The sequence below is a fragment of the Pristiophorus japonicus genome, chromosome 22, assembly GCF_044704955.1.
Source record: "Pristiophorus japonicus isolate sPriJap1 chromosome 22, sPriJap1.hap1, whole genome shotgun sequence".
Lineage (NCBI taxonomy): Eukaryota > Metazoa > Chordata > Chondrichthyes > Pristiophoridae > Pristiophorus > Pristiophorus japonicus.
In genome coordinates this window covers 45,218,290-45,243,105 of record NC_091998.1, presented here as the reverse complement: position 1 = coordinate 45,243,105, position 24,816 = coordinate 45,218,290, and the positions used below count along the sequence as shown (strand labels likewise).

The following is a 24,816-nucleotide window of genomic DNA, read 5'->3' as shown; positions in this document are numbered from 1 at the left end:
TCAACTTACTGAAGCAGCTCTCCACTTCGTCCCAATCCACTGCCCTTTCCCCGTACGCTTTTAAATGTCCTTTTCAAATATTTACCTTTTAATAGCTACTAAGGTGCATCCCCACTATTTCTAGTTGGCCATTCTGTGCAAAAAAAAAAAATTCTCCTAACCTCTCTGTTCTTTTGGTGATGCAATTAAATATCATCACTGGCACAGGTATGGTGGGCCGAATGGCCTCCTTCTGTATCGCTCTAAATACACCCTTTCGTTGGCAACTCACTGAGCAGAAGAAATAGGTTTTCCAAATTGACTTTCTTAAAAATCTTTCAGAATTTTGAGCACCTCCACCAGATGTCCTCTTGGCCTTCTTTGTTCAACTGAAAACTGCCCCAGATTCTCTAGCCTCTGCTTTCAACTGTAGCCTCTTATCTGACATATCACCTTAGTGAATCTTGACCTTGACTTCCTTCCTATAATGGGGTGCCTAAAGCTGGATACTGGTATCCTCGCCACTGCATCAGAAAGTCGTGTGTTTGAACCCCACTCTGGGACCCGAGCACATAACCCAGGCTGGCTCTGCGGTGCAGTACTGAGGGAGTGCTGAACTGTCGGAGGTGCCGTCTATTGAATGAGTTGTAACATCAAGATCCTATCTTCTTGTTTAGATAGATGTTAACCAATTCAAAGAAGAGCAGAGAGTCCTCCCTGTGTTCTGATTAAAGTTTATTCGATGTTTGGCACTAAGGGAATTAAGGGATATGGGGATCTTATTGAATGGCGGAGCAGGCTTGAGGAGTCACTTGGCCTACTCCTGCTCCTACTTATGTTCTTATCCCTCAAGCAAAACAGATTTATTGGCCATTTATCTTATTGCTGTTTGTGGGACCTTGCTGTGTACAAATGGGTTGCTGTGTGCACCTACAAAGCAACAGTAACTATACTTCAAAAGTAATTTGCTGCTTGTAAAGTGTATTGAAATGTCGAGAATACGAAAGGCTCTACATAATTGCAAGTTCTTTCTTTGATATTCCAACTGCGCATAACTAATTATTAGCTCTTTGTTTTGTGATTTTTATGAGCTCCAGGCCTGTGAGTCTTTGGGTATTATACATTGAAACCCAGCTGTATTATTATTAATCTTGAGAACTGTTAACTAAAAAGATAGATTGATACAAAATAAGCAAGAGCCACGAAGGGAGAATATTCTTTCTTCTTTTAAATGTCCAATTTGCCCCCCTTCATAATCTGCCAGAAGTCAGGCTGCTATGTGTCCAGATTTTGGTGTCAAAACACACATAAAGGAAAATAAATAAAGAAATAATGTTTTCTGTTGCTGGTGCTGTCATTTGAAGTGTTGCTAAGAGACTTCCTGCCCAGACTACAGCCATGAGGGAATGCCAAGTGGAAGTGGAGAATAGATGGTGCCAGAAAAGGAGGAATGCGAAATTCGTGCTCAACTCACCTGAGAAATTAGAAATAATTTGGTTTGAAACACTTTTTTTTTCCAAAAGAGGAAAGAAATAGCAAGGTCAAAGTCAGGAAGAATGCAGCTGAATAGAAACACCGCCGTTTCAGCACAATTACTTGGTTTTAATGTATACGACCTCTGATCCCTTCTCCCCCGACAGTTTTCTGACAAGCTCTCCCGATTTCTGGCTACAATCGGTGTAACAAAGAGAAAAAAGGGAGGGCAGATATTCATCTCTTTACTGCCCTGCACCCACTGCAAAACAGGGCAGTGGGCGACTGAAAATTGCACACGAAAGAAGCACGTCTCCTGCTCGTTGGCTGTCCGAGGCCCGGACCACTTGACTTTCGAGCGAGCCTGGCAAAAGGATGGCTGGCCCTCCCCTTCCCACAACCCCCCCCCCCCCCTCCCCAAAACTGGCGGGAGCCTTATTTTAATATTTAAATCGGGGTCCTACCGGTTATCAGACCCCAATGTCATTTACAGAGATCACTGGGCGCGGTGCAACAATGTATGCTTGAACTGTATAAAACACTGGTTAGGCCACAGCTGGAGTACTGCGTGCAGGTCTGGCCACCACGTTACAGGAAATATATGATTGCACTGGAGAGAGTACAGAGGAGATTTACGAGGGTGTTGCCTGGACTGGAGGATTTTAGCGATGAGGAAAGATTGGATAGGCTGGGGTAGTTTTCTTTGGAGCAGAGGAGGCTGAGGGGAGACCTTATTGAGGTGTATAAAATTATGAGGGGTCTAGATAGAGTGGATAGGAAGGACCTATTTCCCTTAGCAGAGAGGTCAACAACCTCTCTGCTAAGGTAGGAGGTTTAGAGGGGATTTGAGGGGAAATGTTTTCATCCAGAGGGTGGTGGGGGTCTGGAACTCACGGCCTGAAAGGGTGGTAGAGGCAGAAACCCTCACCTCATTTAAAAGATACTTGGATGTGCACTTGAAGTGCCATAACCTACAGGGCTATGGACCAAGAGCTGGAAAGTGGGATTAGGCTGGATAGTTCTTTGTCAGCCGGCGTGGCCAGACACAATGGGCCGTAATGGCCTCCTTCCGTGCTGTAAATTTCTATGATTCTGTGAATTTGCCTCAGTACCCCCGGGCTGGGGAGAGGGAAATCAACCGTGCACACTTGTCTTGATTGCTCATCCAAAGAAACATCTTTAATGAACCTCCAATCGCGACTGGATTTTGTGTCACTAAAGCTGAGGAGACTAATTGCAAAGCTGGTGGGTTTATTTTAACAAAGGCAGAAATGACCAAAGGTTTTTTTTTTAGAAACCAAGGTTGAGCTGGAAGCAGAACAAGGGACAGGCAGGAAAAGCTGTGGTCCTTAATGTTTCCTCAAATGCGAGCGGGGACCTTGAGCTGTGTGAGACAGGCAGACCAGGATCATATTACCTGCTACAGCCTTGCTTTCAGCAAAGAGGACTCCCCTGGGAAGTCTGGTCTGTGGTCTACTCTTCACCAAATGCTTCATTAAATGGAACACATTTAGCAGTTCATTTTTCGCTTGATCTAAGCTTTGTAACCCACTCTTTCTGGAACCCAGAGCTTTGTTTTTTTTTGGTAGGACTTGCATTTATATAGTGCCTTTTATGTCCCAAAGCACTTTGCAGCCAACAAAGTACTTTTGGGGTGTAGTCACTGTTGTAATGTGGGAAACGGGGCAGCCAATTTGCACACATCAAGCTCTCACAAACAGCAACGTGATAACGACCAGATAATCTGCTTTAGTGATGTTCAGCGAGGGACAAATATTGGCCAGGACACTGGGGATAACTCCCCTGCTCTTCTTTGATTATAGTGCCCAGGATCTTTAACTGAAAGGGAAAACAGGGCCTCAGTTTAACAGTTTCATCTGAAAGACGGCACCTCCAACAGTGCAGTACTCCCTCAGCACTGCACTGGAGTGTCAGCCTAGATTTTGTGTTGAATCTCTGAAGTGGGACTTGAACCCACAACCATTCTGACTCAGAGGCGAGGGTGCTGCCCACTGAGCCATGGCTGAAACCAACAAAAAGTATGAATATTTACCTTTGGCACAAATGTACAGCCAATAGGAAATCTTAGGCATTTCACTTCCCCCACAGTTTTCTCGCCATCGCTCTTGAAAATGCTGACTACAGCAACAAGAATTTGAATTTATATAGCGCCTTTAACATAGTAAAATGACCCAAGGCGCTTCATAGGAGTGTTATCAAACAAAATTTGACAACAAGCCATTATTTGAACAGATGACCAAAAGCTTGGTCAAAGAGGTAGGTTTTTAAGAGGTAGGTTTTAAATAGGTAGGTCTTAAAGGAGGAGGGAGAGGCAGAGCGATGGAAAGGTTTAGGGAGGGAATTCCAGAGCATAGGGGCTGGGCAGCTGAAGGCACGGCCATCAATGGTGGAGTGATTCAAATCGGAGATGTGCAAGAGGCCAGAATTGGAGGAGCGCAGAGATCTCGGGGGGTTGCGGGGCTGAAGGAGATCGCAGAGATAGGGAGGGGGGGCGAGGCAATGGGGGGATTTGCAAACAAGGATGAAAATGTTAAAATTGAGCCAAGGAACGGGACTTGGTGCAAGGCAGAAGGTTCTATCCAGTACCTCGTCCATTCTCAATGTGTGAGCCTAGACAAGCATGGCGAGTATCCCGACTAAATCCAATTTTCCTCTGCGATGTCCAGGAATGAAGGTGCGTCCCAGCAGGAGTCATTGAATAGTGATCAGGAACAGGAACCCCAGCTCATTTTTTTTTACCCACTCTCTAGCCCGGATGATTGAGCAGAATTAATTGTAGCGTCCGAACTGATAGAAACATAGAAACATAGAAAATAGGTGCAGGAGGCCATTCGGCCCTTCGAGCATGCACCACCATTCAATATGATCATGGCTGATCATGCAACTTCAGTACCCCATTCCTGCTTTATCTCCATACCTTTTGATCCCTTTTGAATATATCTAACGAACTGGCCTCAACAACTTTCTATGGTAGAGAATTCCACAGTTTCACAATTCTCTGAGAGAAAATGTTTCTCCTTATCTCGGTCCTAAATGGCTTACCCCTTAGCTTTGTTGAGGTCAGCGAACACAAAGTAGATTGGTCACTGAACCTGGGCTCCACCAGGTGCATATGGTTCAGTATCACAAAGGGTGGTGGTGGGCAGAGGAAACATTACAAGGACACCCTCAAAGCCTCCCTGATAAAGTGCAACATCCCCACCGATACCTGGGAGTCCCTGGCCAAAGACCGCCCTAAGTGGAGGAAGTGCATCCGGGAGGGCGCTGAGCACCTCGAGTCTCATCGCCGAGAGCATGCAGAAACCAAGCGCAGGCAGCGGAAAGAGCGTGCGGCAAACCTGTCCCACCCACCCCTTCCCTCAACGACTATCTGTCCCACCTGTGACAGGGACTGTGCCTCTCGTATTGGACTGGTCAGCCACCTGAGAACTCATTTTAAGAGTGGAAGCAAGTCTTCCTCGATTCCGAGGGACTGCCTATGATGATGATGACGGCTCAGCATCACAAGGGGCGGTCCATTTACTCAACGGTCCATTTGGAAAGCCAAGCAATGCCTCTTTAAAACGCACCACAAAAATTGGGGGGGGGGGTGGGGGGGACAATTCGGCTCCCACAGTGACTGCATTAAACCTGAACGTTTAAGCTGCCAAAGTTAAAGCTTCCAGGGAAATGCAGGTGCCCACATACCCAGTGGTGTGAAGGAAAGATAAATGAAAACTTTGGGATGGAGAGAACGCTATTCTGATAGGTTTGGCCCTTCAGCCCAACAATACATGCTTTTCCCATGGATTTCAGCCCTCTTAGACCCCATTCAAGCAGAAACAGCTGATTTCGAGCTCCCTGAAGTTGCTTGATAAACCACTTCAGCTGATTCCTTCTGCACACGTGCAGTGTTGTGCTTCGAGACAGAATGCCAAGAAAAGATTTGTCACCTGATAGGTGAATTTTCTTTCACTGTGCTCTCCATGCCAACTTCTCATGTCTCTTTCGCTCTCTATTTTATAAATACTACTGTGGTCTGTCTTCTTAATTTTCCTCTTCGTCTTCTTCCTCCTTGCTGCATCTTCACTCTGATTAAACAACAAGGCATTGCACCATTTCCTACTCAAACTCATTCTTTCCCAGGATAAAATAATCATAGAATCATAAAGTATTACAGCACAGAAAGAGGCCATTCGGTCCATCGAGTCTGCGCTGGCTCTTTCGAAGAACGATCCAGTTAGTCTCACTCTCCCGCTCTTTCCCCTTATCCCTGCATAGAAACATAGAAAATAGGTGCAGGAGTAGGCCAATCGGCCCTTCGAGCCTGCATCGCCATTCAATATCATCATGGCTGATCATTGCAACTTCAGTATCCCATTCCTGCTTTCTCTCCATATCCCTTGATCCCTTTAGCCGTAAAGGCCATATCTAACTCCCTCTTGAATATATCTAACGAACTGGCATCAACAACTTTCTGTGGTAGAGAATTCCACAGGTTCACAATTCTCTGGGTGAAGAAGTTTCTCTTCATCTCGGTCCTAAATGGCTTATTCCTTATCCTTCGACTGTGACCCCTGGTCTGGACTTCTCCAACATCGGGAACATTCTTCCTGCATCTAACCTGTCCAATCCCGTCAGAATTTTATATGTTTCCATGAGATCCCCTCTCATTCTTCTAAATTTCAGTGAATATAAGCCAAGTCGATCCAGTCTTTCTTCATATGTCAGTCCTGCCATCCCGGGAATCGTTCACATATTTATCCAATTCCCTTTTGAAGGCTACTATTGAATCTGTATCCTCCACCCTATCAGGCAGCGCGTTCCAAATGCTCGGCACTCGCTACGTAAAAAAGTTTTCCTTCATGTCACCTCTGGTTTGTTTGCCAATCACCTTAAATCTGTGCCCTGTGGTTATTAACCCTCGAGCCATGGGAAACACTTTCTCTTCATTTACAAAAGCAAAATACCACGGGTGCTGGAATGGGAAATAAAAACAGACAATGCTGGAAATCTCAGCGGGTCAGGCAGCGACTGTGGGGAGAGAAACAGAGTTAACGTTTCAGGTCGATGGCCCTTCTGTCTAAAACCTTCACGATTTTAAACACCTCAATCATATCTCCTCTGAGCCTTCTCTGCTCTAAGGAGAACATCAGCTTCTCCAGTCTAGCCACGGAACTGTATGTGGACATTTTTTCTACCCTCCTCAGTTTTCCCTTCCTCCTACAAGCTACAGCCTTTTAATACCCAAACTTGGTGCCACCTTTAACATCACCCACCTAATCCCCTCGTTTACTCTTCCCCGCCTGGCTGGTAGCCTGCACTGTGGTCTCGGCTCTTCACCTCGGCTTCTCAGTTTTAAAAAACTGAATGTTCAATTAGGTTGTCCAATGGTGAACTCTAGCCTTCCAGGTCTCGGGTCACACACACACAGTCCCACTTCAGTATCATCAGGTATGATATGAGGCAATCCTTCTGTCAGCAGTATTCAGGATGTTCAGTCACCTAAGAACTCATTTTTAGAGTGGAAGCAAGTCTTCCTCGATTTCGAGGGACTGCCTATGAATGATGGAACGTCAGGCCCTCAAAATATTATGAATCGTTGCCACTCTTTGTCAATTAATTTAAGATAGACATTTGAAAGACAATTCATTCATGGATTCTCCCCTCCCCCCAACCCCCTCCAATCTAACTCAGAAGATGGAAACATTAACTTATCTAGATTTCATTTAAAGAAATTGAGTCCAATTTGAATAATATTGTGCAGGTCTTTGAAGTTAAAAACACAAAAATACGCTTAAGGTTAAGCTTTCTTTCCATGGTACTTGCCAAACTATGGTTTCTAAACAGGTATTCCCCGTGATAAAAACCATCTCACTTCCCATAATGAGAAGGTCAGACGTGTCATGTAAGAGCGGATACAGACCCGAGGTCACACCTCCGATTGTCTGCGTGGTGTGTTGGGAGATTAGGGATTCCAGACAGATTCCAACCAAAAGATGCCCAGGGACTGAGTCCGAACTTCACTTTGCGTGTTCCGATACTCAAGCAGGCAATGAAAAAAATAAAGTTAGGCTTCCCCTGGCTCAGAAGGCCTGTTCGTGTTTAAGTGCATTGAACACCTACTTGTCCCAATTTTACAGTGAACGTCAAAACTAGTATGAGATAAACACATTGCAGACAGCGAACATGCTCCAAATTATCGGTGTGTGTGTCTAAATGTTTGAGGCTTCTATTAAATAGCATATTTATAATTGTTATAACATGGGTCACCTTTGACATGTTCAAATCTGTAGTGTGATATCCTGTTTATATTCTGTAATACCTGTACCAACCAGTTTCTGCGGTGCTGACTTAGAAACATAGGAGCAGGAGGAGGCCATTTAGCCCCTCGAGCCTGTTCCACCGTTCAATGCGATCATGGCTGATCTGCGACCTAACTCCATATCCTTGGCCCGTATCCCTTAATAGCTTTGGTTAACAAAAATCTCAGATTTAAAATTAACAATTGAGCTAGCATCAATTGCCGTTTGTGGAAGAGAGTTCCAAACCTCTACCACCCTTTGGGTGTAGAAGTATTTCCTAACTTTACTCCTGAAAGGCCTGGCTCTAATTCTTAGGCTGTGCCCCCTCGACCTGGACTCCCTAACCAGCGGAGTTTGCCCAGTGTATATTGTAGCTTCAGTTTGGCAAAGTCTGGAACAATGGTACATGCGCAGTTACTAGAAAGTTGCACGACTTTAACATAAATGGGGTATCAAACAAAGTGAGTCAAGGAAGGACTGCTTAGCTCCTCATTGCACACCATCATCATCATCATAGGCGGCCCCTCGAAGCAAGGTTGACTTGCTTCCACACCAAAAAAAGATGAGTTCACAGGTGCTTCAATGAAGGACTTAATATTCCAGGTCCTGAACTACATCCTGAAGGGTGGAAGATGCCTGTGCGTGGATTTTTTTACCATGTGGTGGCCATTGCACACCAGCCACCACACGGGCTTGACAGAGCTAGGCCTTGGTCCAATGGCAAGGATTAACCAGGACGGCTGGAGACCAGCTCTGCTGCACGGACTGAGCGCGCACACATATAGCAGTATGGGCTGGCCCGTGCTGCCCCTGGGCCCTCGCCTCTCCTGGGCCCCGATCACATCCCTCACGGTGCTTAGGGTGAGAGCCTATGTTGTGTCGAGACCTGAATTCACCACGGTAGCATGCATCTCTGCCAGCAAATAGGGTCCCAAGGCTGCACTCGCAAGGAGGTACAGGACGAGTTTTAAAAAGCTGTATTGTGACTGTACAAAGTCCAGCTGGAGTACTACCTATAGTTTCCGTCACCTCATAGGAAGAATATTATTACGCTTGGGAGGGAACGAAGACAAGTCATTAAGATAATTTTGTGGCATGAGATATTTAAGTCCTGAGCAAACTTTAAGGAAATTGTGCTTGTGTTCTCTAGGATAGAGGAGACTTTGAAGAGACCAAATTATAATGAGAATTTACAAAGTTAATGAATGCAAAATGAAGAGAAGGATTCAAATATGGAAGTTAAAAAATTAGTTTGGAGGGAAGTCAGGATAATAAAGTTCTGGCACAGGCCATTGAAGTACAAGCGGATTCAAGAGACAATTAGATATGTTTCTGGGAAGAGAAGAGATTGAGGGATGTGTAAGAAGGCAGGCAGGGGGTGATCTAACAGAAAGGTTTATTGGGCTGACTGACTTTCTCCTGCTGCTTGCGAGATGCTCGAGTTAGGCAGGAACGGGCTACTTTAACCACCCTTCCTTGCAACTGACAAATTCCAACTGAGCATCCCAGAATAGGTGAAGGGTGGTTAAAAAATTAGTTTAAATTTTAAAAAATTAGTAGCTTTAAATGAACACTTGAAATAAAAGGAAACAGTTTCCCATATGGCCTTGGGGCAAGGCACCACTCAGCGTGGTACTGCCCTGGTCCGTACAGACCAAGTCCCAAGTTTTGAGTCCTGTTCTGTGCTGAGTTAGCAGATTGCATATGATATAAGCAGGAAACTGTGCGATATATTCTTACGACATCACTAATAAACACACTCGACGAGATGGCTCAATCGGAAACTGTCATCATGTGACTCATGACTCTTTTATTGCATTTACATCAGTAGTTGCATTACCACAGTAGTCCACTAGGGGGAGCTCTATATTACAAAGGGAGGTCGAAGTTTGGAACTCTCTTCCGCAAACGGCAATTGATGCTAGATCAATTGTTAATTTTAAATCAGATATTGATAGATTTTTGTTAACCAGTGGTATTAGGGGACATGGGACTAAGGCAGGTATATGGAGTTAGGTCACATGTCAGCCATGATCTCATTAAATGGCAGAACAGACTCGAGGGGCTGAATGGCCTCCTCCTGATCCTATGTTCCTATGAGATGCGATAACTGGCTTTGGCTGGCTGTGAGCTAGGGAAGGTGAAACTCAGCTCAGTTCTGGTCATTATATTGAAAAGGGCAAGTTGCCTAGGCACAGGAAGGAAGGAAGGGAGGGAGGGAGAAAGACTTGGATTTCTATAGCGCCTTTCACGACCACCGGACGTCTCAAAGTGCTTTACAGCCAATGAAGTACTTTTGGAGTGTAGTCACTGTTGTAATTGTGGGACGAGGACAGCAGTGGGCTTGGCCATGATAAATATCCTACCGATATCTTGCTCACACATTCAGAATGGCCCCTTTTGGTGAGGTACTGGAAGACTGTACGCGGGTGCCTGTCGAACCGCCCGCCAGTAAGAGTCAGTGCCCATCAGCAGACGAGGGGAGAACAAAAGCCACAACCAAAACAAAAGCGCAGAAAAGTTTATTTTAGAAATATATTAAAATATATTAAAATTGTCCAGCTCTGACCTGGCCATGTTATCTCAGTGTTCTGTATCTATCGGGAGCGGACGTATCAAGTACATGTGTGCATTTGTTTATATTTTCCCTCTGTCTTTTCCAGCCATGACTGGACTCGTAGTTCCTCCGATGTGAGACTATTTTCTCCTGTCAGTATATCGCATTCCAGGGAGCAAAGTTCATCCACTACAAAAACACCATCACCAGAATCCACAGCTGTCAAAAATATTAGCAGGCCTTCCTTTGGAAGGCAGGAACAAAGCTGACTTTCTTCATCTAATGGACTGAGTGAATTCCCCACAGCATTGTGGAAAACTCAGTTTCATCTGTTACTCCAAGAATCTCCTCAAACCTATGGAAGTGACGGAAAAGGTGGCGGGGGAGGGGGGGGGGGAGGGGGTGGTTGCGGGGGGAGAGGGAGAAATCTTTAAAAAAAATGCAATTTTCTATTTTGTATAATGGTTTAATGTGGCAGTTCTTTTCTGTTTAAAAAAAAAGTAATCCTTTGGATTCGAGAGCTGGCTTATAAACTAGATATTGAAGTAAAACAGATAGAAGATTTCTTTTTTAAATGCAGCTGAATAAAGTGTCAATACATTGCTTGATGTGTGTGGTAAAATTAGAAGTTAAAAGTTTAAGACAGTAATTTAAAGAGACGGTATCCTATATTGTCGGCTTGTCTGGGCTGTGATTCTGAAATATTAAAAAAGGTGTAAGCTCCCCCAAAGGTTGAGTGGTTTTAAGCACCCCTGAGTGTGATACTGAACCGGACAGACCACAGGAAGGCCCCAGTTTCATTTCCTGGTGTGGACCGAGATAGCTGATCTTGGTCCGGATTACGGTGTGGTTCAACAAGTGGCCACAGCACCCCTGGGCTCAGGAGGGGAAAAAATTCAGCCCCTATCCTATGTCTCCTGCCAAAAAGTGCAAGCACGTGTGTATGTATGTGTGTGGTACATGTGTGAGTGTGTGGTGAGTGTGAATGTGTGTGTGTGCGTGTGTGTGTGGCACGTGTGTGTATGTTAGGTGCACGTGTGTGGTGTATGGTGCATCTGTGTTGTGTGTGTGTGGTATGTTGTGTTTGTGTGATGTGGTACGTGTGTGTGCTGCGTATGTTTTTGGTATGTGTGTGTGAGATGTGTGTGGTGCTTGTATGGTACATGGGTGGTGTGTTTTACATGTGTGTGGTGCATGTGTGTCGGTGTGTGTGGTACGGGTGTGTGTGTGTCTGTGTGTTGTATGTGTGTGTGTTGTTTGTGTGTGTTGTGTGTGTGTGTGTGTGTCGGTGTGTGTATGACGGTGTGTGTGTTACGGGTGTGTTGTGTGTTATTTGTGTGTGTCGGTGTGTGTGTTATGGGTGTGTTGTGTGTTGTGTGTGTATGTGTTGTTTGTGTGTGTCGGTGTGTGTTACGGTTGTGTTGTGCGTGTGTGTTTGTGTGTGCGTGTGATGGTGTGTGTGGTACGGGTGTGTTGTATGTTGTGTATGTGTGTTGTGTGTGTGTTGTGTGTGTGCTGTGTGTGTGTGTCGGTGTGTGTATTACGGGTGTGTGTGTGTTGTGTGTGTGCGCCGGTGTGTGTATTACGGGTGTGTTGTGTGTTGTGCGTGTTGTGTGTGTGTTGTGTGTGTGTGCGTCGGTGTGTGTGTTACGGGTGTGTTGTGTGTTGTGCGTGTGTGTTGTGTGTGTGCTGTGTGTGTGTGTCGGTGTGTGTATTACGGGTGTGTTGTGTGTTGTGCGTGTTATGTGTGTGTTGTGTGTGTGTGTGTCGGTGTGTGTGGTACGGGTGTGTTGTATGTTGTGTGTGTGTGTTGTGTGTGTGTTGTGTGTGTGCTGTGTGTGTGTGTCGGTGTGTGTATTACGGGTGTGTGTGTGTTGTGTGTGTGTGTCGGTGTGTGCCGGTGTGTGTATTACGGGTGTGTTGTGTGTTGTGCGTGTTGTGTGTGTGTTGTGTGTGTGTGTGTCGGTGTGTGTCGGTGTGTGTGTGTTACGGGTGTGTTGTGTGTTGTGCGTGTGTGTGTCGGTGTGTGTTGGTGTGTGTGTTACAGGTGTGTTGTGTGGCTATGTGGAGGTTGGGTTAGGCTGTCATGCCTTTAATGCTTGAACAGATCGCTGACATTTACTATCGAGGTTCACACATTAATGGGCACTTTAGCGAGGTACGGGAGTTTGCTGTACCCCTGCAACACTTAGCACTTCAGGAGGGAAGCGGGGAAAAATGGGGGCATAAAATTAAGCTGTGCAAATTCTCTTCAAAACTTTGTTCTTTCTGATTTCTTTAACACTTTCCTCTCTTTCTCCCCCTTTCTCTCAAACATATTTGATCTTCCATCGGTGTTGCTGTGCAAACAATTTGACCATTCGATTGGTGCTGCAGTGGGAGACCTTTTAGTGTATTTGTTTCAAGTATAAAATGCTGGCACAATGTAAAAGTGCTTTTTATGGATTTTGAATTCTTTCAGTTTCAGTTGCCTATTCAGGCAGGTCGAGGGTCACCTCTCTCTGTTGGCCAGCAAGAGTCTGAAATAAAACGCAGCAGTCAGTCTGAATGAACACTTCCAAACTTAGTGCTGATATGAGGAATAGTTAGCAACCTAATGTCACAAGGTCGTAAAGTGTGTAGAGCAGAAGGTTTGATAAGTTGGATTTGGGTGTAGTTGTCAGGGTGTGCTGTTGGAGAGCCCCAGCCAGCAACTGGAACATGCCATTTATGACCTGGAAGTATTTGGTGCCCTCATGGGTTAAAGGTCAACAAGCATGCTCCATTTCCCAGTGTTGTACGCCCTTCACCTTGCACAAACACAGACTTCCAGGATGAAGTGGGAAAGATGAAATTCGGGATAACAAATGATCAACTCTCTATAAAAGATCGTTAGGCCATTCCTTTCTTGACTATAAGCAAGATATTTGATGCCTGCACCAATTATGGAATGGTTAATAAGACCCCAAGGACTAAAGGGTTTTCAACAATAATTATTTGCTTTCAGGTCCAGCGTTCCAGAAGATGTCCTATCACATGTGACAAGGATAGCACTGATGTTGTAAATTAGGTCCTGGAAGAGTTTTCCCTCCTCAGATTAGTTCCTTCTGTGCTCCTCTTTACACCCTCTCATGGCACCCACAAAAGACTGCTCACACCAAGAGGTGGAGGCAATGTGGCCAGTGAAGATTCCTCCAGAATACGTCGACACCACTCACTGCTTGACCCACACGGAGACGTCCTTGAACAGTGCAGGTAGATACTCCACAGGAAAACTGACCCAACTTCCTCCCCTCTCCGAAACACGGTGCTCCACCATCTCGTTGAGGCAAAAAAGACAGGAAGCATTCAATAGAAGCTGGGGTGCAGAATCGGAAAAGGCTACAGCCTTGAAACCTGGCTGTGGAATCATTGCGTTTGCCCGAAATTCCTCTCTGCCGTCTGTGTGGAGGTGTTAACCCCGCAGTATAATTTCAAGGCCTGTGATTTGACACAGTGGAGCGAAAGAGAGGTTTGCGTCTCCCAATTGGAAAGCCCAGCGTTCTCCAGAATACACTAGGCTGCCCAGCCTGCTGGATAGATGAACCAAAATGGGTACTGTCACTTTAAACTGAGAGACTGAGCCTGTAACTTATTGTATAAAGGTTAGTTGATATATTAAAAAAAATGGTGAGAATATTCTCTTGCACTTCAACCCTGACATCATTCCTCACATCTGTGGGGAATTTTTTTTCATTTGTACATTCAAAAATCAGCCTGTTTGACTGGTTCTATCTCCCCCGACACCACCACCCCCACCATGCCCAGGAGATAGAGAGAGAAATGGCAAGGCTGGATTTCTGAAATAAAAAGAACATTGCTGGAAATGCACAGCAAGTCAGTCAGCACTTGAACGAGAAAAGATAGGCCCATGTACCGGGTGGTAGATCTTTGCTAGATCTGGACTAATGAAGGCTCCAATTTGAAATGTTCGCCTGGATTCTCTCTTTTTCAAAAATACAGACTACTATGATTGGTATTCCTCCCAACTTTCCTCTCGTTCTTTTTGTGTTCCAGATCTAATCCGCAGGCCCTTCCTCCTCTCTCCATCCTCACCCTGTTGAGATCAAGGCTCATTGCACCGTCTCCTGCTCTTGCTCATTCTTTGACGGGACCTCTTATCTGTAGCCCCTCGCCTCCGCCAGTCTTCCCTTCTATAATTCGCAGAATGTTAAAAGCGGAGGTTCAGTGTGACCCCCAATCACTGCGAGTTTAAGTTATCTCGTCTTCCCTCCTGCTCTTTATGACCTTGCTGGTGCTCAGGATTGGGGAGCTTTAGATTCTTCCACTGACTGGCTGTGTACTCCCAGCACTTGGTTTTTTTTTTGGTGTATATTCCTGAGAGACCCATCGTTCAATACTAATGACTTTGATGTTTTGTATGTGATTATAAATAATGTTTTACATTTGTGATTTTTTTTTTGCTGGGAAGGTGGGTATGGGAAATCTGTAGCTAAATATTTATATAACCATTGTGTTGAAATTTTGTAATGCAGTATGATGCAAAGGAAAGATTTATTCCTCAAAAAAGAGTTTTTTTTGTAATAATTCTGTTGCACCTTTCGGTCAGTTTTTTTTTGCATGTATGATCCTTGTAATTCTGGAACATAAAACGCTTGTATCCCTTGATATTTCGTAAGTTGATTCAGTATATTTTTGTCTGCTAGCTCTGTGATTCAGTTCAGCGATGCAACAATCTGCTTTGCAAACTGAAAGACTTGCTTGTTAAGCAATGCAGACCAGAAGGTCTCCGGTTCAATTCCTGGGCTGTGTTGAGTTTCGCTGATTTCAGCGGGGCGGGGGGAGCAACCCCCTGAGCTGTGGGGGGGATGGGGGGGGGGAGAAGAAATCAGCCAGGATTCCGGCTCACCATCGCAATCCATTAACTCTAGGTGGGCAATGCACGTGCATTGGCTGTTGGGCGAGAACAGGATGGGACTCGGTTGTAACGCCCTTGATGTGCGAGTGGCCTACTGACACAATCGTGGCCCCCGTTTTAACCTCAGATGGACTCCCCGCCCAGGCCCCGAGTTAAAATTGCAGTCGGGTCTCAATTATGTCATCGGGCCGCGACACGCACATGTAAAGAAGGACCCCGCTGGCTCCGGACGCCTGTCCTTGCTGCCTGCTCAGGAGAAGCAGGTCAAAATCGCAGATGTTGCGATCGTGGCCGTGGCGGCTTTCGGACAGATAAGAGCCGGGGGGGGATTTTAACTGCCCTCCCCGCCTGGTTTCTGCTGAGCGAGTCGGGTTAAAATCGCCCCCCTTCACTGTCTGGGCATGCACCTGAAGATTGGTCACTTGGGTGAGGTATTGGAGAGTGGCAGGTGCCCATGAAAACGCAGGATCAGTGCCTTCAGGAAAAAAAGGGTGGGGGGGGGGGGGTTCGGGGGAAATTAGGTGCGAAAGAAAAAATACTTCATTTTGCATTTTTTCCATAGAAAATCTGGTTCTTTTTTATTTGTCGTTCTGATGCCTGTCCTGTTGCCCATGTAGCCAATGTCAATTTTTAAAAGCAGAAAAGCAATCTTGTTTTTATGTTTGTAAAAACTTAAATTATCTGAAAAAAAAATTTTGAATAAAAAATATCATACTGTTTTTCTTTTGTGTTGATCAAGACGAGGACGTTGGTGCTGAGGCACAGCGCATTCCCCATTTCAGTCAGCACCAAACACGCCAGGACAGGTAGAGCACGGGTGTGCCAAGTAAAGCTCCCTCCGCACTGCCCCAACAATGGGCCACAACCCCAGCCCAGGGAATATTGCCTTTCGCACCACATTGGGACAGTGAAACTGATCATTTCCTATCACATTGGTGCAGTTTCAATCCAGTAGGGGCTGGATTGAGATTGCCCCAGACTTGGTTCATGTCGGAGATAGGGCCCTTTCATTCTGTTCGCCTGGTCTGATTTGAATTCACAGGTTAGCGGGGGGGTCAATTTCAACCCTACCTACCCGGCAGAAAGCCGACAACAGCTACATTGGAAATAGTTGCCTCCAAAGCTGCAATAATACCATCTCAGTTATGTATTTGCTTCATGGGTTCTTTGCTTAAGAATTCATAGCAACGCATTGCTATTCAGAACTAGTTGGTTTATTAGCAAAAGGTTTAACAATCACATTACATATTATCAGTCCATCCACCAGGCTCACAACCACCTGCCCCATCGTGGATCCCCCGAACCCAACTGGCTGGGGTTTTATTGAGTCTTATGAACATCACATGACTGACTGAGCCACTCCCAACTCAACAGCTCTACAACTATTTTAAAATAACTTTAAATCAAGTGCTCCATTTTTGTGAGGGCACTAGAACCCACAGATTAACAAGAGAACATTGCCATGTGCGTGCTCCATCTCCAGGGACACACCGGCGCAAACCAGCCACAGAAGAGAAGCAGGCAGTCAGGCTGAGCGACCCCCTCAACTGCCCGCTGCCTAGAATGTTAATGGCCACCACAACAGCTCTACAACTATTTTAATGCAAAACTATAAATCAAGTGCCTCCTTATTAAAGGAGGCACTAAAACCGACAAATGAAACAAATTAAACTTTTAACATTAAATGGATCAAATTAAAATTTGGTTACCGGGAGTGATAATGCACTCCAGTCCTTCCGGTGCCCGCCTCTCGCGGAAGGTCGCGAGCATACCAGTGGAAAAAGTTAATGTCGGAAGTGGGATTCGAACCCACGCCCCTAGAAAGGGACCACAAGGCACCAAACTTTGGTAAGGTAAGGATTACAACCCTTGCGTGTGGTGGCTTAGACCACTCGGCTATCCTGACAACAGTCCCTAATATTGAAACAACTGTGGCCCCGACGTGATTTGAACACGCAGCCTTCTGATTTGGAGTCAGACGCGCTGTGGTTGCACCATGAGGTCGACATCAACAGCTCTACAAACCCGTGAGCATACTCACAGGTGCATACATTACATAGAAACATAGAAACATAGAAAATAGGTGCAGGAGTAGGCCATTCGGCCCTTCGAGCCTGCACCACCATTCATGGCTGATCATACAACTTCAGCACCCCATTCCTGCTTTCTCTCCATACTCCTTGATCCCTTTAGCCGTAAGGGCCATAGTTAACTCTCTTTTGAATATATCTAACAACTGGCCTCAACAACTCTCTGTGGCAGGGAATTCCACAGGTTCACAATTCTCTGAGTGAAGAAGTTTCTCCTCATCTTGATCCTAAATGGCTTACCCCTTAACCTTAGACTGTGACCCCTGGTTCTGGACTTCCCCAACCTCAGGAACATTCTTCCTGCATCTAACCTGGCCAATCCCGTCAGAATTTTATATGTTTCTATGAGATCCCCTCTCATTCTTCTAAATTCCAGTGAATATAAGCCTAGTCGATCCAGTTTTTCCTCATATGTCAGTCCTGCCATCCCGGGAATCAGTCTGATGAACCTTCGCTGCACTCCCTCAATTGCAAGAATGTCTTTCCTCAGATTAGGAGACCAAAACTGTACACAATATTCAAGGTGTGGCCTCACCAAGGCCCTGTACAACTGCAGTAAGACCTCCCTGAACACACAGCCTTCTGATTTGCAGTCAGACTCACTATGGTTGCACCACGAGGTCGACATCAACAGCTCTACAAACCCGTGAGCATACTCGCAGGTGCATACATTACATCAGTGATGGAAGCAGGGGGAAAATATTCAGAGGTGGATGAGTGAAATCAAACTTCCAGATGTGAAATTGGCTGCAGAGGGTTATTTTTAATTAGAAAAAAATGCTAAAAGTTGCGACCAGAGGACAAGGCTCAAGGTAGCATCTACGGCCTGCACTGGGAGGGTGGAATCTGCAGACTTGACCTCAGCAAGAGTAGCTCTTGGTGGTTCTATGATGGGCCACACTGAGTAGGTTGGGCCTATACACATTGGAGTTCAGAAGAATGAGAGGTGACCTTATTGAAACATATAAGATAATGAGGGGGCTCGACAAGGTGGATGCAGCGAGGATATTTCCACTCATAGGGGAATCTAAAACTAGGGGACATAGTCTCAGAATAAGGGGCCACCCATTTAAAACTGAGATGAGGTGGAATTTCTTCTCTCAGAGAGTTGTAAATCTATGGAATTCTCTGCCCCAGAGAGCTGTGGAGGCTGGGTCATTGAATATATTTAAGGTGGAGAGAGACAGATTTTTGAGCAATAAGGGAGTCAAGAGTTATGGGGAGCGGGCAGGGAAGTGGAGCTGAGCCCAAGCTCAGATCAGCCATGATTATATTGAATGGCGGAGTAGGCTCGAGGGGCCAAATGGCCTACTCCTGCTCCTATTTCTTATGTTCTTATGTCCCTGGACTAAAAGGAGGAAAATCAGGCCAGGGTTCCTACTGGAAAGGGCATGTGAGGACACCAAATGACAACAGCATTGGCTTCAACTGTGCTGCACCTCAAGTGTGAATAGCTCCATGGCAATCATTGTCCAGGGTCACACGTATACAGATTGAAATACCGAAAGTAAACGGTACTCATAGAGTGATCAGCAGGACAAGGGACAGCAGGGAGGAAAACTGGCCAAGAAGGAATTTTTTGCTTGATTCATCTGGCCCGCCATTGGTGGAGGAGGAGTCTGGGCTCTGGAACGAGGGAGCTGCATCAAACTGTTTTAATCAGCTTTACATCCTACACAAAAGTTAGTTGTCAAGGCCCTGAATTTCCATGAGCTTTAAATCGGGGTAGCTCCTTCTCCTGACCAGTAAACGGCGGCAGAGGCTGTTTCCAGTTCCACAATCAATCCTCCCACATGTCCTCGCACCGAGACCATGATCTGTCCACCGAGTTCCTGTGCACCTGACTGCAATATGCTTAAATGGGGGCCAGTGTAGCTCTAGGCTTTCTGTACCCGCGCTCACAATGCGCTGGGAGAGAGAGTCGGAATGAGAGCGATGTAAGGCAAAAACGCTGCCGAGATCAGCACAAACCAAGAGTTTTGTCTTTAGCCTGCAGATTCTGATTACTGGAAATAACGTCTTGGCTGTATTCAGCCTGGTCAGCCTTTGCTTTATGTCTGACTGCCTGTGGAAGTGTAAGACCACTGGGGGATCATGACCCATCCTCCCCCCCCCCCCCACACACACACTCAGTGAGGGCTTCTCAGAAGTAGTTACGTCAACCGCCTATTGGGCACATCTTTGCACGCCAATATCATAGCCAAGGAGGAGGAGAAACAATGAGAGAAGTTCGAGAAAAGGAAAGTGAGGTACTCCCCAATGTACAGGTAATACAGGTCCTTTGGAGCTCTTAGTGAGGGGCTATTAGAAGAATAAGAACATAAGAAAAAGGAGCAGGAGTCGGCCATTTGGCCCCTCGAGCCTGCTCCGCCATTCAATAAACTCATGGCTGATCTGATCATGGACTCATCTCCACTTCCCCGCCCGCTCCCCATAATCCTTTACTCCCTTATCGCTCAAAAATCGGTGTATCACCACCTTAAATATATTCAATGACCCAGCCTCCACAGCTCTCTGGGGCAGAGAATTCAATAGATTTACAACCCTCAGGGAAGAAATTCCTCCTCAGCTCCGTTTTAAATAGGCGGCCCCTTATTCTGAGACTATGTACCCTAGTTTTAGTTAACATAAGAACATAAGAACATAAGAAATAGAAGCAGGAGTAGGCCATACGGCCCCTCGAGCCTGCTCCGCCATTCAATAAGATCATGGTTGATCTGATCATGGACTCAGCTCCACTTCCCCGCCCGCTCCCCATCACTCCTTATCTCCTTAGCGCTCAAGAAACTGTCTATTTCTGTTTTAAATTTATTCAATGTCCCAGCTTCCACAGCTCTCCGAGGCAGCAAATTCAACAGATTTACAACCCTCTGAGAGAAGAAATTCCTCCTCATCTCTGTTTTAAATGGGTGGCCCCTTATTCTAAGATCATGCTCTCAAGTTCTGGTCTCCCCCATCAGTGGAAACATCCTCTCTGCATCCACCTTGTCAAGCCCCTCATAATCTTATACGTTTCGATAAGATCACCTCTCATTCTTCTGAATTCCAATGAGTAGAGGCCCAACCTACTCAACCTTTCCTCATAAGTAAGCCCCCTCATCCCCGGAATCAACCTAGTGAACCTTCTCTGAATTGTCTCCAAAGCAAATATATCCTTTCGTAAATATGGAAACCAAAACTGCACGCAGTATTCCAGGTGTGGCCTCACCAATATAGCTGTAGCAAGTCTTCCCTGCTTTTATACTCCATCCCCTTTGCAATAAAGGCCAAGATACCATTGGCCTTCCTAATCACTTGCTGTACCTGCATACTATCCTTTTGTGTTTTATGCACAAGTACCCCCAGGTTCCGCTGTACTGCGGCACTTTGCAATCTTTCTCCATTTAAATAATAACTTGCTCTTAGATTTTTTTCTGCCAAAGTGCATGACTCACACTTTCCAACATTTTACTCCATCTGACAAATTTTTGCCCACTCACTTAGCCTGTCTATGTCCTTTTGCAGATTTTTTGTGACCTCCTCACACATTGCTTTTCCTCCCATCTTTGTATCGTAAGCAAACTTGGCTACGTTACACTCAGTCCCTTCTTCCAAGTCGTTAATATAGATTATAAAAAGTTGGGGTCCCAGCACTGATCCTTGCAGCACCCCACTAGTTACTGGTTGCCAACCAGAGAATGAACCATTTATCCTGACTCTCTGTTTGCTGTTAGTTAGCCAATCCTCGATTCATGCTAATATATTACCCCCAACACTGTGAACTTTTATCTTGTGCAGTAACCTTTTATGTGACACCTTGTCAAATGCCTTCTGGAAGTCCAAATACACCACATCCACTGATTCACCTTTATCCACCCTGTTCATTACACCCTCAAAGAACTCCAGCAAATTTGTCAAACATGATTTCCCTTCATAAATCCATGCTGACTCTGCCTGACCGAATTTTGCTTATCCAAATGTCCTGCTGCTGCTTCTTTAATAATGGACTCCAACATTTTCCCAACCACAGATGTTAGGCTAACTGGTCTATAGTTTCCTGCTTTTTGTCTGCCTTTTTTTTTGAATAGGAGCGCGTTACATTAGAAGTTTTCCAATCTGCTGGGACCTCCCCAGAATCCAGGGAATTTTGGTAAATTACAACCAATGCATCCACAATCCCTGCCGCTACTTCTCTTAAGATCCTAGGATGCAAGCCATCAGGTCCAGGGGATTATCTGCCTTTAGTCCCATTATCTTACTGAGTACCACCTCCTTAGTGATTGTGATTGTGTTAAGTTCTTCCCCCCCCCCCCCCCCATAGTCCCTTGACTATCCACTGTCGGAATATTGTTAGTCTCCTCTACCGTAAAGACTGATACAAAATATTTGTTCAGAGTTTCTGCCATCTCCATGTTCCCCATTACTAATTCCCCGGTCTCGTCCTCTAAGGGATCAACTCTTTTAGCCACTCTTTTCCTTCTACTATACCTATAGAAACTCTTGCTATCTGTTTTTATATTTTGTGCTAGTTTACTTTCATAGTCTATCTTCCATTTCTTAATTGTTTTAGTCGTTTTTTGCTGGCTTTTTAAAGCTTCCCAGTCTTCTGTCCTCCCAGTAGTTTTGACCGCTTTGTATGCCTTTGTTTTTAATTGGATACCGACCTTTATTTCTTTAGTTAGCCACAGATGGCTATCTTTTCTCTTACACCCTTTCCTCCTCACTGGAATATATTTTTCTTGAGAGTTGTGAAATATCTCCTTAAATGTACACCACTGTTCATCAACCGTCCTACACTTTAATCTATTTTTCCAGTCCACTTTACCCAACTCTGCCCTCATACCTTCATAGTCGCCTTTATTTAAGCTTAGTACGCTGGTTAGAGATCCAACTTTCTCACCCTCCATCTGAATTTGAAATTCAATCATGCTATGATCACTCATTCCGAGGGGATCCTTTACTACAAGATTGTTTATTAATCCTGTCTCATTACACAGGATCAGATCTAAGATAGCCTGCCCCTGGTTGGTTCCGTTACATACTGCTCAAGGAACCCATCCCTTATGCACTCTATGAACTCCTCCTCAAGGCTACCCTGACCAATTTGATTTGTCCAATCAATATGGAGGTTAAAATCACCCATGATTATTTCCCTATGAGTGGAAATATCCTCTCTGTATCCACCTTGTTGAGCCCCCTCATTATCTTACATGTTTCGATAAGATCACCTCTCATTCTTTTGAACTCCAATGTGTATAGGCCCAACCTGCTCAACCTATCTTCATAAGTCAATCTCCTCATCTCTGGAATCAACCTCATGAATCTTCTCTGCGCTTCACCAAAGAGGCAATGAGAGAAATCCATCACCTGCTGCCTGAGGACCTGCAGCCACCCTCGTCTGTTCTCTCTGTGACTATAAAGGTGACGACTTCACTCAACTTTATGGCACCCAGTCCTTTCAGGCAGCCACAGGGGGAGCTCAGCACCTTTGGCATCACCACAAGGCAGCTGCCAGACTGGGCCATCCAGTTTTCATCATCATAGGCGGTCCCTCGAAACGAGGATGACTTGCTTCCATGCCAAAAAGGAATGAGTTCACAGGTGTTTCAATGAAGGACCTAATATTCCAGGTCCCGAACTGCATGTTGAAGGGCGGAAGATGCCTGTGCGTGGATTTTTTTTAACGTTGCACACCAGCCACCACACAGACTTGACAGAGCTAGGTTTTGGTCCAGTGGCAAGGATTACCCAAGATGACTGGAGACCTGCTCTGCTGCACAGACCTAGTGCGCACACATATCGCAGTGTGGGCTGGCTCATGCTGCCCCTGGGCCCTCGCCTCTTCCGAGCCCCGAACTCACGCCTCTCCTGGGCCCCGATCACATCCCTCTATGAACTCTTGCCGCTCCTTCGCCCCGACCTCGCCGCTCCTGTTGTACCTGCCCGCGCTGCAGTCAGCGACCTGGATTTGGGCAACGTCAAATCCAGTCGTCCTCTTCACAGCCGACGCTCTCCTGCAGCAGCACGCGCTGTTCACTGCAGTGGCATGCCGCCGCTCGTTGCTCCCTCTACGGGGTTACTGGTGCCCTCGAGGTTGAGGGTGCAATCGGTGGATCTCGTGTCATGTGGCAGGCTCCCGCCATTAACCCCCTCAACACGAAGGGCTTCCACTCCCTGCATGTACAAGATTGCGTGTCACAACATGCAGGTCAACGAAACAAGATGGACATTGCCACGATGCATTCACCCTTCAGATTTCGGCCTGTGGGTGACGAGGAGTATTCCCCTGCTCCCATGGATAATGACCTGTCTTGGCATTGCCTGGACAGCAGCAGCGGAGAGCTGCAACATTTCTCTCCCAGAATGGTCATCATAAGAACGTAAGAAATAGGAGCAGGAGTAGGCCATCTGGCCCCTCGAGCCTGCTCCGCCATTCAATAATAACCCAGCCTCCACGGCTCTCTGGGGTAGAGAATTCCAAAGATTCACAACCCTCTGAGAAAATATTCTTCCTCATTTCCATTTTAAATGGATGACCACTCATTCTAACACTATGCCCCCTAGTTCTAGATTCCCCGAAGGGAAACATCGTCTCTGCATCTACTCTCTCAAGCCCCCTCAGAATCTTATACTTTTCAATAAGATCATCTCTCAGTCTGCTAAACTCCAATGAGTTTAGGCACAACCTGTTCAACCTTTCTTCATAAGACAACCCCTATATCTCAGGAATCAACCTAGTGAACCGTCTCTGAACTGCCTCCAATGCAAGTATATCCCTCCTTAAATAAGGAGACCAAAACTGTACGCAGTACTCCAGGTGTGGTCTCACCAGCACCCTGTACAGTTGTAGCAGGACTTCCCTACTTTTATACTCCATCCCCCTTGCAATAAAGGCTAACATTCCATTTTGCCTTCCTAATTATTTGTTGTACCTGCATATTAACTTTTTGCGTTTCATGTACAAGGACCCCCAGATCCCTCTGAACTGCAGCACTTTGTAATCACTCCCCATTTAAATAATCATTTGCTTTTTTATCAAATGCCATTAGGTTTTGAAAGGGATACTTTTGCTGCTCGACAGACTGGGGGGTGGTCTGCAGCATCCTGAAACGTGTGTGCCCCACATTGTTGTAGCTTGCTTGCTCTGCCTGGCACATCCATAAAGGTCCGGATGTGGGCCCTCCTAGGGAGGTAGCCCTCACTGCTTTGGAGGCAGAAGTACATGGAGGTAGAGAGTGACCATCACTCCAAGGACTCCTCAGTGACTGCTCCAAGGGGCCATCAGGGCACAATTGATTAATGAAGCATTCTCATCGTTTCAACATACTCTACTCATGGTCACCCAAGCCAATCTCCTTCTCCCACACCTTCAAATAAAGGACTAATTCTTCAATCCAGTGCCTATACGAGATTACAACACATCAGACCTCTTTGTCCCTGCATAGCCATGTCAATAATAATCACATGATTGAATAAATAAGTACTCGCTTTCTTATGTGACTTTGTCCCATGTCTAGGTTTCATGTATAAGCTGCA

At 45.7% G+C, this 24,816-nt stretch overlaps 1 protein-coding gene across 2 annotated transcripts in view; it reads left to right on the top strand.

Annotated features, from left to right (window-relative positions):
- LOC139235009 (transcription factor COE2) overlaps positions 1-10,658 on the top strand; it is a 329,707-nt gene extending 319,049 nt beyond the window's left edge. For both annotated transcript variants that reach the window (XM_070866082.1, XM_070866081.1), the window contains exon 16: positions 10,421-10,658. In XM_070866082.1, the coding sequence (XP_070722183.1) occupies positions 10,421-10,452 (32 nt within the window). In that variant the 3' untranslated portion in view covers positions 10,453-10,658. The remainder of the gene's footprint in view (positions 1-10,420) is intronic.
- Positions 10,659-24,816: the final 14,158 nt, after the last annotated feature.